This window comes from Helicoverpa armigera, chromosome 21 (assembly GCF_030705265.1).
Source record: "Helicoverpa armigera isolate CAAS_96S chromosome 21, ASM3070526v1, whole genome shotgun sequence".
Taxonomy (NCBI): Eukaryota; Metazoa; Arthropoda; class Insecta; order Lepidoptera; family Noctuidae; genus Helicoverpa; species Helicoverpa armigera.
In genome coordinates this window covers 2,882,393-2,897,870 of record NC_087140.1, presented here as the reverse complement: position 1 = coordinate 2,897,870, position 15,478 = coordinate 2,882,393, and the positions used below count along the sequence as shown (strand labels likewise).

At 37.6% G+C, this 15,478-nt stretch overlaps 2 protein-coding genes and 1 long non-coding RNA gene across 3 annotated transcripts; 2 read left to right on the top strand and 1 right to left on the bottom strand.

Annotated features, from left to right (window-relative positions):
* The first annotated feature begins 334 nt into the window (after nt 1-334).
* On the top strand, nt 335-6,235 carry LOC135118381 (uncharacterized). Its single transcript, XR_010277544.1, has 2 exons — nt 335-487; nt 873-6,235. It is a non-coding gene; the product is annotated as an uncharacterized LOC135118381 (long non-coding RNA).
* Nucleotides 6,236-6,410: 175 nt separating this feature from the next.
* On the bottom strand, nt 6,411-8,663 carry LOC135118380 (H/ACA ribonucleoprotein complex subunit 2-like protein). The gene is made up of 2 exons (XM_064040229.1): nt 8,317-8,663; nt 6,411-7,959 (listed from the first exon to the last, which is right to left on the bottom strand). Exons 1-2 carry the CDS (start codon nt 8,553-8,555, stop codon nt 7,728-7,730), a joined length of 471 nt encoding a protein of 156 aa, XP_063896299.1. The 5' UTR covers nt 8,556-8,663; the 3' UTR covers nt 6,411-7,727.
* A 215-nt stretch (nt 8,664-8,878) lies between these two features.
* On the top strand, nt 8,879-11,360 carry LOC110381101 (ADP-ribosylation factor-like protein 3). The gene is made up of 5 exons (XM_021341308.3): nt 8,879-9,039; nt 9,117-9,377; nt 9,669-9,801; nt 10,181-10,284; nt 10,811-11,360. Exons 1-5 carry the CDS (start codon nt 9,034-9,036, stop codon nt 10,853-10,855), a joined length of 549 nt encoding a protein of 182 aa, XP_021196983.1. The 5' UTR covers nt 8,879-9,033; the 3' UTR covers nt 10,856-11,360.
* Nucleotides 11,361-15,478: the final 4,118 nt, after the last annotated feature.

The window sequence follows — 15,478 nt, the reverse complement described above, 5'->3', positions numbered from 1 at the left end:
GCCGGTCTGCCACCGCCCCGCATAGTGCCCCGCATACCGCCCCGCACGTGGCCCCGCACCCGCACCCACAGCCGCCCTCTGACATCTGCCTTACTGGAGGTATGTGATGTAACAACAGCACTGTGCCGGTCTGCCACCGCCCGCATAGTGCCCCGCATACCGCCCCGCACGTGGCCCTGCACCCGCACCCACAGCCGCCCTCTGACATCTGCCTTACTTACTGTGCCGGTCTGCCACCGCAGCAACAGCCGCCCCCTGACACTGTGCAACAGGTCTGCCACCGCCCCGCATAGTGCCCGCATACCGCCCCGCACGTGGCCCCGCACCCCACAGCCGCCCCTCTGACATCTGCCTTACTGGAGGTATGTGATGTAACAACAGCACTGTGCCGGTCTGCCACCGCCCCGCATAGTGCCCCGCATACCGCCCCGCACGTGGCCCCGCACCCGCACCCACAGCCGCCCCTCTGACATCTGCCTTACTGGAGGTATGTGATGTAATAGTAGAGTAAATTTTAAGGCTGTTTTATTGACAGGTGTTCTTTGAACAAACAAAGGCAAAAGCACGACTTTCATGATTAACTAACTGAAATGTTTCCCAAAAATTATGTTCTGTGTGGAAAAAATGCGAGCAGAATTCAAAGTCTTGTGTTTTTTTACGTCTTCTGTGAAATGTCACATTGGTTGCACGGTTCCAAAAAGTTGGTCTTATGGAGAAGAGCCGAAAACTCCAACTAACTTTGAAGACTTAGAAAAAAAAAACATTAAATCTGCTATACCTTCACAAAGATTACCTCAGGCTCAAATATTTGTTACAGTAAACTCAAGTCAAAATACAAATTTCTGAAATCTAAAAGTAATGTTATATTCCAGGTCCCTCCGTTTTGCGGTGCTCCTGCCAGTATCGATGTGCTTCATGAGCACAATACTGACTATATTGATACTTTTCCACGTTTACACTTAAACACTGCTCACTAGAATAGTTGTCGTTGCACTAATTAAATAAATACTATGTAATACACGGTTCGGGTAGGAGGCTGGTGTCGAAAATGGCGTATTTACATCTGAAAATCTTTAGTAAAGATGGATTTTGGTTGCGCAAGTTAGCGCAAGTAAGCGCAATTTTTGCGCAAAATTTATTTTTGTCTTAATTTTGGGGTATTAGCTAGTGATTATGCGGGAATTTCAAGTAGATTATTTTTTTAGATTGCGCAAGTATTCTGCAAAAGATCTGAAAAAATCTTCTGTGTTCGTTATGATAAGTATGTCTTGGTATTAAAACACGGTAACTTTTGGTATTTATTCAGCCTTTCGATTATGGGTAGCTTATGTACTTGTGTTTTGCTAATTTTCATGTCTGTATCTTTTAATTCTAAGCACATAATATAATTTCATTTATCTGTGTAATCAATTATTTAAGTTTAATCTGTATATTAAAATGTAAAAGACTTCTTTTTAGATGTAAGTTGTCAGTTTGTAAGCAAATTATGTATGTGTATATTAGTTTAATAAGTAAGCATTTATTTTTTTACTTGCATATAATAACGCCAGCCTCACAGTATGGTCACTAAGCGCGGAGCGATATTCGACCTTATTAAACATAGTTTTTAGTCTATTTTTCATTGAATATATAAATAAATTGAGTTGCGCGGATAAGGCAAGCGAATTTGAGCTCAATCTATTAACGCTAAGGTCTCGTTTTAAACGCTTTTGAATACACTAAAGTGTCGGTTTGTTGAGGAATACATTTTACTTTTCATCGCTAAGTTAGAAATTTTAAAAATTTCAACGTCTTAACTTTCTTATATCTTCAGCTAATATATCATATAATAATTTTCAAGCTATCTTAATACCCTGTTGCTCTTGTTATTCTTATTTTAATCTTACTTTTTTCTTCATAAAGATATATTATTTTAGTCCTTAACACAAAGGCGTAAAGTTTAAAATAGCATGTTAAAAGTGAGTGCAGTTTGGAGGTAGTGTAGCTTGGTGCTTGTAGAGGTTCATGTTAGGGTCTTTAGGAACGAATTTTAAAGAATGGTATCACCATTTTCTGCCGGGGTTGCCAGTTGAGAGTATTTTTCTACGTTGGGGTTGCTGTATTAAAAAAAGCACGATTGAGTGTGTGTGTTTTTGTCTTCTGCTATGTGGCTTCTAAAAGGTATTTTAAGTAATATTTGAGAGAGATTTACTATAGTGCCATCATGCGTTTTTGCTGATAATCTGAGCCCTGAGCTAAAAATTATTCAGAAAATGTCTTAGCTCTGGTTTTATCTTGCAAAATTAATTTAATTACATAACAGCACTAGAATAGACTAATCAAAATAAAAATAAAGTAAGATTTTGTTTCATATCTTTCTGTTTCAAAAACAATGCAAAGGTTTTCTTAATTATTAATCTAATTAAAATCTGGCAATCCTTCTAACTGGGCAACATTTTAAAATCAAAACTATTAAATTTTGTTATGTCATCGATATATTTTTGTACACTTTACTAGTTACATCACTATTCCTACTTTAGTAAGTAATTTAGGGATTAAGGCGCCATTTTAAAAAGCTTTATTTTAAGAGTTTTTTTTAAGATGATGGTTGGATTTGATTTTGCTGTAGAAACTTTACAAAAAATGTTATAAAGAGTCAAATAATATTGAGCTTGTCCAAAAAATACATTATTAAAGCTGATTTCTATTAGTGTCTACTTCTTTGGATTACAAAAGTGAGTATTGTTATATTTAAAACTGTATTCAGATTCCCCAATCCCTTTAAGAACAAAGAAATATTTGAGACTTTCAGAGAGCACCCTTTGACATTAACGATAGGTAACCCAACCATTTTCAAGTGACCAATGGGTGGCAATTTTCCGGCTGGTCAAGGTTTGGTTATAGGTAGTTATAATCAAATGGTACACTCACCCCTAAGTTTCAAGTATATTTTACACAGAGATGGTAATTCTGAGTATACTTATTAAATCCAACAAGAATTACTTGGAATCCATAAAAGTTCTACAGCAAAATCATATCCAAAGGTTGAAGTAATTAGTTGTACGGGCATTGCTTCAAAGAGTTCGATAGGCGTAGTCTGTGATAGGTACATAATCAGAACTGTGATCAGTACGGTCAAACCACGCGAAACCAAAGATTTTTCTGTGCGGTCGGCAAAATTAACTTAAATGAATATGATATTTTTTAATTTTATTTCAAAGGTTTTCTGTGGTTACACTCAATTTCAAAGTGCGAAAGCTTCATCGACAACATAAAGGTCAGTTTTCTTAAAACAACTGTTAACTATGAATTTTCAGAGTTGTTTTAAGAAAAACGAACGTTTATGTTGTCGGTGAACTTGAGCCTAAAGCTTTGGTTTCCTAGGAAAGCGGTGCCGTCATATAGCGACCGTAATACAGCGGTGAAAGACATCACCAGAACGTTGTCTATGTAAACAAAAAGGGGCGGTTTCCTAGAGAGCGGTAACTGACGCCGTAACTTCAAAAAGCGGTGCCGCCATTTGCGTGACGGCCGTCTTGACGGTGTCAGATAGTTTGGTGAACGTTTTATTGAAAGCGGTGAAGCTTTTTTAATACGTATTTGTGTTTTTTTTTTTCGGAACAACGTCAAAAATTTGTTACAACTCTTGGAGCAGCAAGGACGACGAAATTTTAATAGATTTCGTTCGAAACCACGAAGGCAATATCTAACATAAAAAGTAAAGATTATAGAAAAGTCAACTAAAACAGAATTGGTGTTGTGAAATTTGAGAAATATTAAATAAAACAGGTTAGTAAGTATGATACAACTAACAAAAGTTTATGACGGTGTGTTAAAACGGCCGTGGAACTTTCCACATGTAATCACCGTAAAGACGACCGTCTATTTGCGTCCGTAATAAGACGGCCGCTATATGACGGCACCGCTTTCCTAGGAAACCCAAGCTTAAGGGATCGATAAAACTGTATTTTGCGACATAGTTGAAAGATCTTATCATATCCTGTGCACCAAGTGCAAATATATTGCCTTGCTTCTTTAAATTACCTATTTCAATATATTTTTTTAATTATAGGTACAAGTTTTTTTTTGCCGACCGAACACTAATAAGTGATGTGTGTTGAGAGATTTATTCGATTGTTGAGTGTAGTGGGTACGTAATATAGTTTGCGTGAGTGATATGCCTAAGCGCAGCCCTGAAGGATAATGTTTTTGATTCAGCCAATGGCGTGACGCCTAAGGCTTATGTGACCTCTTTATATCCTTTAAAAGGTTAAAGTCACATTATTAATGGCTGTATTGCCATTTAAAATTCAGTAATGCTATTGAAGAAAATTAAATAATCGCTTGAAATGTGATGTTATTAATTCTAAAGTTCGCTGGAGAGAAATTAACAGCAAAAGTGTGAATTGACTTGCTCTTTATGTAAAATATACAACTGTTCTTCAGACTTCAAGAAACCTTGTTATTTCTTAAATACCTTAAAATGTGGCTAGACTAGCAAAATGTTTGCCTATGAGTAACAATAGTCAATTAAACATATTTGTGAACATCGTAATAAATATGATATTAATCTATAAGTTACTTGCTACTTAACGGCATTCATTTTGCTAGTTGAGCTTATTTCCCTTACATAAGCATATGTATGCTCATATTTCCTAAAACCAAATTCACGCACAATGTTCCCAAATACCAATTTCTTTAAGCCTTAACTAAGCGTATTGTGCGAACGATTTTAAACCTTAAGTGGATGTTTGAAGAACTAAATTGGATTACGGCTTTGGTGGTAGTTCGGACTTTATTTGACACGTCTTGTAGATTTAAAATTTTGTAATATTAAGGCCCTGTTTTACTGGTTACCGATAAAGTGTCAGTTAGTTCCAATAGTTAACACTATCTGCCAGATAAATGCTGCTTATAATTTCTGTCAGTACCTATCCGAGGCGAAAGCAAAAGTTATAGGTTATCTGTCACATAACCTGGTTCCTGATACGCTATCAGAGACTTTATCAGTAATCTGTGAAACTGGCCATAAAAGTGTTGGATTTGTTTTAGGGAGCTTGAAATTAACAATTTGCTCATTATGTGTGACCTTTTAAATCTAGCTTTCCAAGTGATCTCATATTCGACCATCATTACACTTCAGGCCACAAAAACATACCCAGTATTCTTAAATTGCTACATCAATACTGTACTTAAAACAAATCCAATATACGTACTTGTAGTTTAAATAATCTCCTAAGAATTTGAAGTACAAAATGTCATCGTCACTTTCCACTACATACAGGTTATTCTTATCTATAACTTTCACTATATTTAATAGTCATAATGATATCATTTTACCGAGCACGCCGTAACTCCATGACATGTAAAGCTACCCGTATTGTCTTATATTGTGCACTTTCTTGCAAAGAAAAGGATTTAATTATGTATTATCATGACCAAGTTTACCGATAAAATACACGTTAGTTTTCTTAAAACAACTGTTTAAAATGAATTTTCACGTTTAATTTTCAAAGTAAATATGTAATTGTTTTATGAGAAATGGACGTTCGTGTTGGAAGGAAATATGGGCCTTAGAACGACTGACTCTACAGTTATTCATGTATAATTTACGAGTAATCCGAGGTTTTTCATGAAGATGGTATAATAGTAAAAATTACACTACCAGCAAGTTCAGTCATTATCTAATTATCGTTAGACCAAGTTATATAATTTGTAACTGAATATCAATTTTTTGCAAGCAAGTGTATAAGAGCAACAATCCTAATGAATATTTAATTATTTACTATGATCTCATACATTACTGGGCACTAATTCAAAAGCAGGGTTAATCTATGAAATTAAATACTGCTTCAATTACTAATTATATTTGAGAGCAAGTTTCAGTAGATTTAATATAACTGAGTATAACAGAGACCTTTTAAAGTTTTTTTAACTACACTTTTCAGCAATTAAAATTAATTCTCTAATCAGCGATTGTTCCAAATCAATAATTCTTGATATTCTATTATAATTGTTCATACATTCATTGACATCAAAATTGTAAGAAAACATCTCAACTTACGTTATTGTCTTAAATCTACTGAAATGTGTTCCATAAAGCGAATCTAGACTTCTAGCTTAGATATTCTAGTGATCCTAGTGCATAATTAAAGTAATTGTATTTTGCCAATCTTCACTGTCAGTAAAATGACAATCTGCCATTTTTTACGTACCCATAGATTTTAATAAGTGTATTAAATGTATGTGTAATTCATATTTGATGTTTTATTTCCCCATTTTATTAATTTCCCCAAGAATTTATGATGAATAATTAAGAAAAAATAATTTCTCAAAGATTTTGTGAGTATGGTCATAATTTTTGGCCTGAAGTGTACCTACGCAGGTTTCTTAAGGAAGGGTTACATATTCAGATCAATAAAACAATTCAATAAGTAATAATGTCTATATTTAAAAATCTTGGTTCACAAGAACACCATTTCACAATATTAATCCTTGAAAACCAATATTTTGTACTTAACCTAAACTTAAAAAATATACCTAATTCATACTATTTATATGTGTCAAATAAATTGTATTTATCAGGCTTTATAAGGAGCCTAGCAAGAACTATAAGAAAAGATGTCAACCAGTTACTTCCAGCTTATCATATAGTAATTGGAAGGCTCATGATAATTACAATATTTTGTAGTTTATGTTGACTATGAAATTAATTTACATAACACCAGTTACTAGGAAAACTTGTCTAGTTAGCTAGCCATCTTTTGGCATAGTCTACTATAATGGGGCTTTTTGAAACAAATACCAACATATTTTTTTTGCTGTACATTGAGGTAGGTATTTACATACAAAAAGATGTTGTCTAAAAAAAAATAAGGTTGAATACCAAAAACAACACTCACTATAATTTTTTGTGCATTCAACAAATGTATTTAACAAATTACATACTCATCACATTGATTCTACCAATGTATTCAACTAAAAATTGTATTACATTTCATTAAAATTGTCTTAAAAAGGCCTCAGCATGCATGGATGGTAGAGACATATGTACACAATGAAAATCCCATTTTAGAATACATCTTTTTGTACAACAAAGTTACTATAGAAAACTAAGGCACACATACAATTTACAAATTGCCAATATTTCATAGCACAACATTTTTAACTACAAAATATCCTAGCTAGCTGTGTTCTGAAATCTATCTCAGTAAACTGACCAGCGCTAGTAACATCATAAATTAACAATTCTTTGAGAATCATGTTTCTGTTAGCCATATGTATGTCATAACATGAATATCACACTTCTCTTAGGCCCTAATTCACCGACTTCATAAACATCAGTTTATAAAAAAGCAAAGTATTTACTATGCATTTTTATGTATACTAATATTATAAAGGGGAAAACTTTGTTTGTTTGTTTGGTTGTAATGGATAAACTCAAAAACTACTGGACAGCTTTTAAATATTCTTTCACCATTAGAAAGCTATATTATCTGCGAGTAACATAGGCTATATTTTATCAGAGTGCGGGCGGTAGCTCCCACGGGACGTGGGTGAAACTGCGGGAAAACGGCTAGTGTTCCATAAAGTAAACCCTTGTTATAAGAAAACGGATATTAATGTTGTCGATGAACATTAGCCTAACTAATACAATAAGATGGCTTAAATTCATGACATCACAAACGCTAGCCAGTATACCGAGATACATATCAGAACAAACCCCTATATGTATAGTCTTTAAAAACCTAAATAGGATGTCCTAACAGCTTAATTTCCCCTCTAACTTCATCAAACAAATCTTTATAATCTTCGTGTTCCTTTACTAAGACCATGACACAGCCCCTCATGGTACCCATAGCTGCACCAATGTCTTTGCGGCTTGGTGTGTAGCAGTACGGGATGTCCTTCTCCTCGCAGACGGCAGGTAAGTGACACATGATCTCGATCGGGGATATGTCTCCGGCGAAGAAGACGAGGCTGGAAAGAAAGAGGTTGGTGTCGAATACTTTTTTGGAGAATGAAAATTGGTGTTTGGTTTGGGTGGTTACAATAAGGGGATGAGTCGAATAGGGATGAGTTAAAATTGGTGTGTTACAATATGGGAAGGGTCAATCTAATGTTACTTATTCTTTAACTTCGTTGTTCTTAGGTTTGAGTTGGGGTTCAGTATAGCAGAAGATTAAAAGTTTGGACATTTTGATGTCAAGTCCAAAGATATATAAACTAAAAGAGCTCTACTTTTACTAGGTCAAGATGCTTAGGTGTTGATAACGAGATTCAATGCGTATTTACAAGACATAACCTCAAAATTAAAAAAATTACATGTTTATTTACCCTTTTTCTCCCAGCCGCAGTTGCTTTTGCACGATTTTAAGTCCGTTTCTAATGTAGTTTTTGTGTGAAGTAGATTTTTTAATTAGTTTGTAGATCTTTTTGCTGAGTTTCTTCGGCGCCATCGGCTTCGCGATCACGCTGCAGTGGTCTACCTTCTCATCGTAACTTTGTGGCTCATTCTTAATGCTGACGTCTCCCTGCTCTTCCTGTTCTACGGGCTCCTGTTTAATCTTGCCCATTTTGATATATTTTATTTATTTCAATCGTTTATTCTATTGTAAACACGTGCGCACGCCACTACAAGCCATCAACGTGAAATTGACAATGAAGAATACGTCTAGAAATTGTCAGTTGGCCTTTTTTCTCTATCACATGCCAGTTTCTGAACGAGAACTTCGTTTCATTTTACACCTTGCTTGAAAATAAGAAGTATATTAATTGTAATATATTATGATTTAAATAAATATTTTTTTTTTTGGTTTTTAGTGGGAACTTCGTTTTTAATCGTTTATTTTTTTCCTCATTTATTTTTCTCATAAAGTTAACACGGAACGTTCTCATCGTTTCGTTTCCATAGAAACGGCGACATGTCAACAAATTGAAATTTCCTTCAATTCACGCAAGTCGCGAAGAAATAATTTAATTACGATGAAAAACATTGATTTTTAGTAACAAAAACTTGAATTGCACTTAGTCTATCTTCCAAAGATCTTCTCCATGATGGTAAATTGGGCGAAATAACGATATTCTTGTGATAAAAAATGTCTATCTGTTGTAATGATTTGTGTCACATTTTCTAGGGCCTACTGAATATTTTGAAAAAGCTGCGGTCTAACCCTGACAAAGAGTTGCGTTTGCTACTTCTTGGACTGGACAATGCTGGTAAAACGACACTCCTGAAGCAGTTGGCGTCAGAAGATGTGAATCATGTCACTCCCACAGCGGGTTTTAATATTAAATCAGTTTTATCCAATGGTTTTAAGCTAAATGTGTGGGATATCGGCGGTCAGAGGAAGATAAGACCGTATTGGAGAAACTATTTTGAAAATACCGATATTTTGGTTAGTATTCTACTTATCTTGCATCATCATTTGAAATCTGTAAGTGTGTATCTATGGTTGCCATCCTAAAAAGGCTATTATTAGGTCCTGCTTTTATTTACGTAATGGAAAATTGAGTACATTACATATCACTATAAAAATAACTATGTGTAGGTGTAATAGGACATTAAAAATATTATTTTTATAAATAATCTTTAACTGTGAACAAGCAAAACTCTACTTCACTTAGGACTGCACCACATAAAGATTATTTTATTTTTGTATCTAATGTGTATTTTAAATATGTTACAGATTTACGTAGTGGACTGTTCTGATCACCAAAGACTGGAGGAAACTGGTCAAGAGTTAGCAGAATTACTGGAAGATGACAAGTTACGTGGCGTACCACTGCTGGTGTATGCAAATAAACAAGACTTGGCTACAGGTGAATTACATTTTATTTGTATATCTTTAAGCATTTTATGAAATCTACTTTATGATAAAAATATATGGTTAGAATTAATTTACTTAATAACCACTTCACTGTCCACGATGCAGACACAATAGTTAATCTCAATCGGTGTGTATCAAATATATGACTCGTGGGACAGTGAAGTTATTAAGGCTGATTTCAGCTCTATTTGAAATTTAAACTAAATAAACAACTGGAAATATTCATTCTTTCTCCTTCTATGAGGTTAGCTCAGCATATCTTCTAATTTCATACTCCTTTATTTCACATTAGCAAGGAAATTACATTGTTTTCGGGTTCTGTTACACAATCCATCCATAGATCAATCAAGAACTCTGTAAATCTGTTACAGCATTACCAGCCAGTGAGATAGCCCAGCACCTAGGTCTGCACCTCATAAGGGATCGCACTTGGCAGATACAAGCCTGTGTAGCTACTGATGGCACTGGAGTCAAGGTGAGTAAGACTTCGCCCACAAATTAGTCAATGCCCACAAAAAAGTCGCTTTTTCTGTCCCTATGTCCCATTGTCCCTTTGTACGCAACTGATTTTCATGCGGTTTTTTAATAGATAGAGTGATTAAAGAGAAGGGGTCTTACGTATAATAACATACATTAAATAGTGGAGAAATACTGTTATGCTATGCGAAGCCGGAGCGGCTAGTAATCTTATAAATAAAGTTTAGATTACACTTAGAAACAAATATAATTCCAATCTGCATTGCTCAAGCATGGTGATTAACGCTCACTACTGCTCACCTCTGTGTGAAAGGAGGCCTATTCCCAGCAGTGGGACTTAAAAGACTTGGGTGTTTGGTTGGACGAACAAACGTTGCAACATTTTAAGGCAACTCGGATCTCGAAAAAGATAAATACAATACAATAATATTTCATTATGTACTATTTTGATATTAGCGACACTACACTCAAACATGTGAATGAATAAAATTAGGATAATTGAATAGAATTTCACCATTTTTCAGGAGGGAATGGAGTGGGTCTGCAAAAACATCCCCGCTAAGAAATAATACATTTCTATACTTATGATAAAAATAATTCCTTACGCTTAACGTTAGTAGAAGTTGTATTATTATCTTTAAATAATAATAATGTTAAAAAGTAATGACTACCAAATGAAAATAATGATATTATTTATTTTAAAACTTATTCTAGTCTGAAGGAATCCGTCCAAAGTTATATTATGTGATTATGAAATACTTTATCAGCTAATTCGATGCTTGACTATGTATTGCTGATATTAAATAACTTTTTATACTTTTAAGTACCTAAAAATAAGTTTATTTAAATATTTATTCTATATAAATCTATGTAGAAAGAAGCAATAACCGCGCGGTTTAAATATATGCTCTTGTAAACAGTTGTGAATGGCACGTTAAACTGTAGGTCCCGGTTGTCATTGAACATCATTGCCAGTGGTTACGGGTAGTTAGAAACCAGTAAGTCTGACACCACTCTAACCAAGGGGTATCGAGTTGACCGGGTAACTGGGTTAAGGAGGTCAGATAGGCAGTCGCTTCTGTAATGTAAAGTAATGTAAAGTAGTGTAAAGCACTGGTACTCAGCTGAATCCGGTTAGACTGGAAGCCGACCCCAACATGATTGGGAAAAGGCTCGGAGGATGATGATGATGATGAAACAGTTGTAAATCTATGTACTACAGTTTGTAACAATGTCACTCACACACGCATGTGCTCGATGCACGACACTCAGTACCTACCTACAGCACCGATAGCACCGATAAAAGCTCGTCGATGCATGTGTGCGTGACATTTTCATGAACGTCACAACTGTTCACAGAATATATTTATCTAAACTGTACAATTACTGATCATTCAATTGATACATCATCAGCCTATCGCAGTCCACTGCTGGACATAGGCCTCTCCAAGTGCACGCCACTGAGATCGATTTTCGGCTACTCGCATCCAGCTCCTGCCAGCCGTCTTGCGCAAGTCATCACTCCACCGTGCCTGAGGACGTCCTACACTACGCTTGCCGAGTCGTGGTCTCCACTCTAGAACTCGTTTACCCCAACGGTTATCGGTTCTTCGGGTAATATGGCCAGCCCACTGCCACTTCAGCTTGCTGATTCGGTGGGCTATGTCGATGACCTTGGTTCTCTGACGGATTACCTCATTTCTGATGCGATCCCTCAGAGAAATGCCAAGCATAGCCCTTTCCATAGCCCGCTGAGCGACTTTAAACTTGTGGACCAGCCGTACCGTCAGTGTCCACGTTTCGGCTCCGTAAGTCATGACAGGTAGGACGCACTGATTGAAGACTTTCGTCTTTAGGCACTGTGGGATCGACGATGTTAGGACTCGACGTAGCTTCCCAAATGCAGCCCAACCCAACTGAATTCTCCTATTCACCTCGTCCTCAAAGTTGTTTCTACCTAACTGCAATGTCTGCCCGAGGTATACATATTTCCGAACAACTTCGAGAACGGCGCCGTGTATCGCAATCGGTTCCGGTAGAACATGTTCATTGAACATGACCTTGGTTTTGTCCAAGTTCATCCGTAGGCCGATGCGTAGAGAAGATTCAGCCAGGTCGTTCAGCATTTGTTGTAGGTCCTGCAGCGTTTCTGCCATGATGACGATATCGTCAGCAAATCGCAAGTGAGAGATGTGTTCGCCATTGATGTTGATGCCACGTCCATTCCAATTCAGCGTCTTGAACATATCCTCCATTGCATTAGTGAACAGTTTCGGGGAAATAACATCCCCTTGTCTCACTCCTCGATGCAACGGTATGGGCCTAGTTTGCTGATTTTGTACTTGGACGGACATTGTAGCGGCTTCGTAGAGACATCTCATCACTTGGATGTATCGCCAATCTACTTGACAACGCTGCAGGGACTCCAGAACAGACCAGATTTCAACCGAGTCAAAGGCCTTCTCATAGTCCACAAATGCTAGACACAGGGGCTGATTATACTCTTCGGTCTTCTGTATAATCTGCCGCACTGTGTGGATGTGGTCTATGGTGCCGTATCCGCTCCGAAACCCAGCCTGCTCCGGTGGTTGGAATTCGTCGAGTCTTCGCGCAAGTCGGTTCGTGATCACTCTTGAGAACAGCTTATATACGTGGCTTAGGAGGAAATGGGTCGATAGTTCTTCAACTGGGTTTTGTCTCCCTTTTGAAGAACAGGACGACAACACTCCTACTCCACGCCTCTGGAGTTCTCCTTCAAACAGGACGGCATTAAAAGCTTCTGGAGCTCCCCCAGTACGGGCTTTCCTCCTGCTTTTAATAGCTCTGTTGTAATGCCATCCTCGCCAGGGGCTTTTCCATTTTTGAGCTGTCTCAGAGCGATCTCGATTTCGCCACTGCTGACTTCTGGCAGGTCTTCGGTGAAATGGCGCGTTAATGTGGCTCTAGAATCCTCATTTCCGGGATCAGGTCGAGATGCATGCGATGCGTATAACCGGCCATAGAAATTTTCCACTTCCGAAAGGACTGCCGGCACCGAAGAAACGACTTCTCCACTTGTTGTGGTCAGCTTCGTCAAGTGGCTTCTTCCAAGAGATTGTACGAACACCTTTGACCCCGATTCAGCTCAATTGCTCTTTCAATGTCAAGAGTATTGGAGCACCGGAGGTCGCGTCGTACGTGCTTGTTGATCTCTTGGTTTAGAGCCCGCTTAGCTGACGAAGTGACAGGTGGGTTTTCACGTCGTCTCTTCATAAGCCCTAATGTCTCTTCCGAAAGCTTTGATTTCTTGCCCTTACGCTGCATGTTACAGAATCTCGAACCTTCCTCCTGAGGATCCGAACCACATTTTCGTGGTTCTGGTTAACGTCTGTTGTGGTTTCCACGGCGGCAAATCGGTTCTCCAAATTTGACTGGAGCGTTTCAGATCCTGTCATGGTTTGGAGCAGTGTTGGTCGGAGCCTGGCCTTCATCAGACGGAAACGTTCAGCCTTGAAGTTGATATTCAGAGAGCCTCGGACAAGTCGGTGATCGCTACCGGTATTAAACCTATTGATCACGGAGACGTCTCTGAATATGTGCTTCTTGTTCGTCATGATGAAGTCAATCTCATTTTTAGTCATAGTGTCGGGGCTTTGCCACGTCCACTTCCTTTGGGGCTGCTTTTGAAAAAGAGTTCATCAAAAGAGCCCCTCACGTTCGAGGAAGTTGACGAGCATTTGCCCCCTATGATTCCTGCTTCCAAATCCATGGGATCCTACTGCCGATTCGCCGCAAATCTGTACTCCCACTTTAGCGTTAAAGTCCCCCATGACAACGGTGTAATGGGTCTTTGTAGTGAAGTGGAGGGCCCTTGATATATCATCAAACATATCCTCCACTTTATCGTCTGAATGTGTCGAGGTCGGTGCGTACACTTGCACTACCTTGAGGCTATACCTGTCGGTGAGCTTTAAGATAAGGTACGCTACCCTGTTCGACACACTAGACACCTCCACAACGTTATCAGCTAGGGACTTATTAACCAGAAACCCAACGCCACCTTGGGATTGTTGGTCTCCCTCTCGGAAGTACATTAGGTGACCTGATTCGAGGGTAATGGTGTCCTCCCCCTCTCTTCGAACTTCACATAACCCTAATATGTGCCACCTAATCTTCCCAAGTTCCACCTCGAGTTGCGCCAGATGCGAGTCAAGCCGTAGCGTGCGGCCGTTGTACGTCGCCAGAGTCAGTTTTGTTTGGTGGCCTCCCGTAACCCGGAGATTCTTCGCACCCCCTGCCCCGCCGTAACCACGGTCGCCACCATGACCGGGAATAGCGGGACTGCCGGGAACTAGGGGCCGTGGCTTTTTTGTGCTGCTCATAGAGGTATTTAGCCTACTGCTATCACGCTGGCCAGACGGGTTGATAGAGGGTTTTTTCCGAGTTTTCCTTCTCTTGCACTGGTGTTTGGTGCATTTTATACTCCATTAGTCGACTTTTACGACACCCACTGGAAGAAGGGGTAGCGACATATGTATTCTTAAGCCGTCGCTACACGGCTCGGCAATTGATACAGTCGGCGTCAAAATGTTGACTCTAGATCAGTGGTATGTAGTTATGTTCCTATCTACGTCAAGTACTAAGTCATGTTCTTAATAATTTTAATTCCCTTGTTTATAATTTTAATTTATATGACTGACATTAATTTAATTTCTGTACCTTAGTGAGTCTTTGTAGTATTTTTTGCGATTGAATGAAATAATAATCAAAAATATTAAATAATAATGATGAAGAATGGAAAATATTGTATCTCTTGACGATGATTCTTATGATATTTCTTATTTATATACAAGCACATAAATAGGTGCTAAGAAAAAAGATTTAAATTAAATAATTTAAATATTAGATGTAGTACAGTCAACAGCAAAAGTTAATTTTTATGTTATATTAATAATTATGATTATATTATGATAAAACAATTTAATAAGAGTCCATTAAGCAATGTTCGAAAAATCCGTCCATAGGTATATGTATAGTAAATAGACTTTATGTACCTAGTAATATTTGATTTATTTGTTGCTGTTTTATAAAATTATGCATTCTTTGTACCTTAATTAGGGTCGCACCTACGTGCATGATTCTCTAAAATTAAATTCTCACTGTTTGCAATTTAGTTTTTCTACGATTGTAATTTGCATACATAGTATATGCCT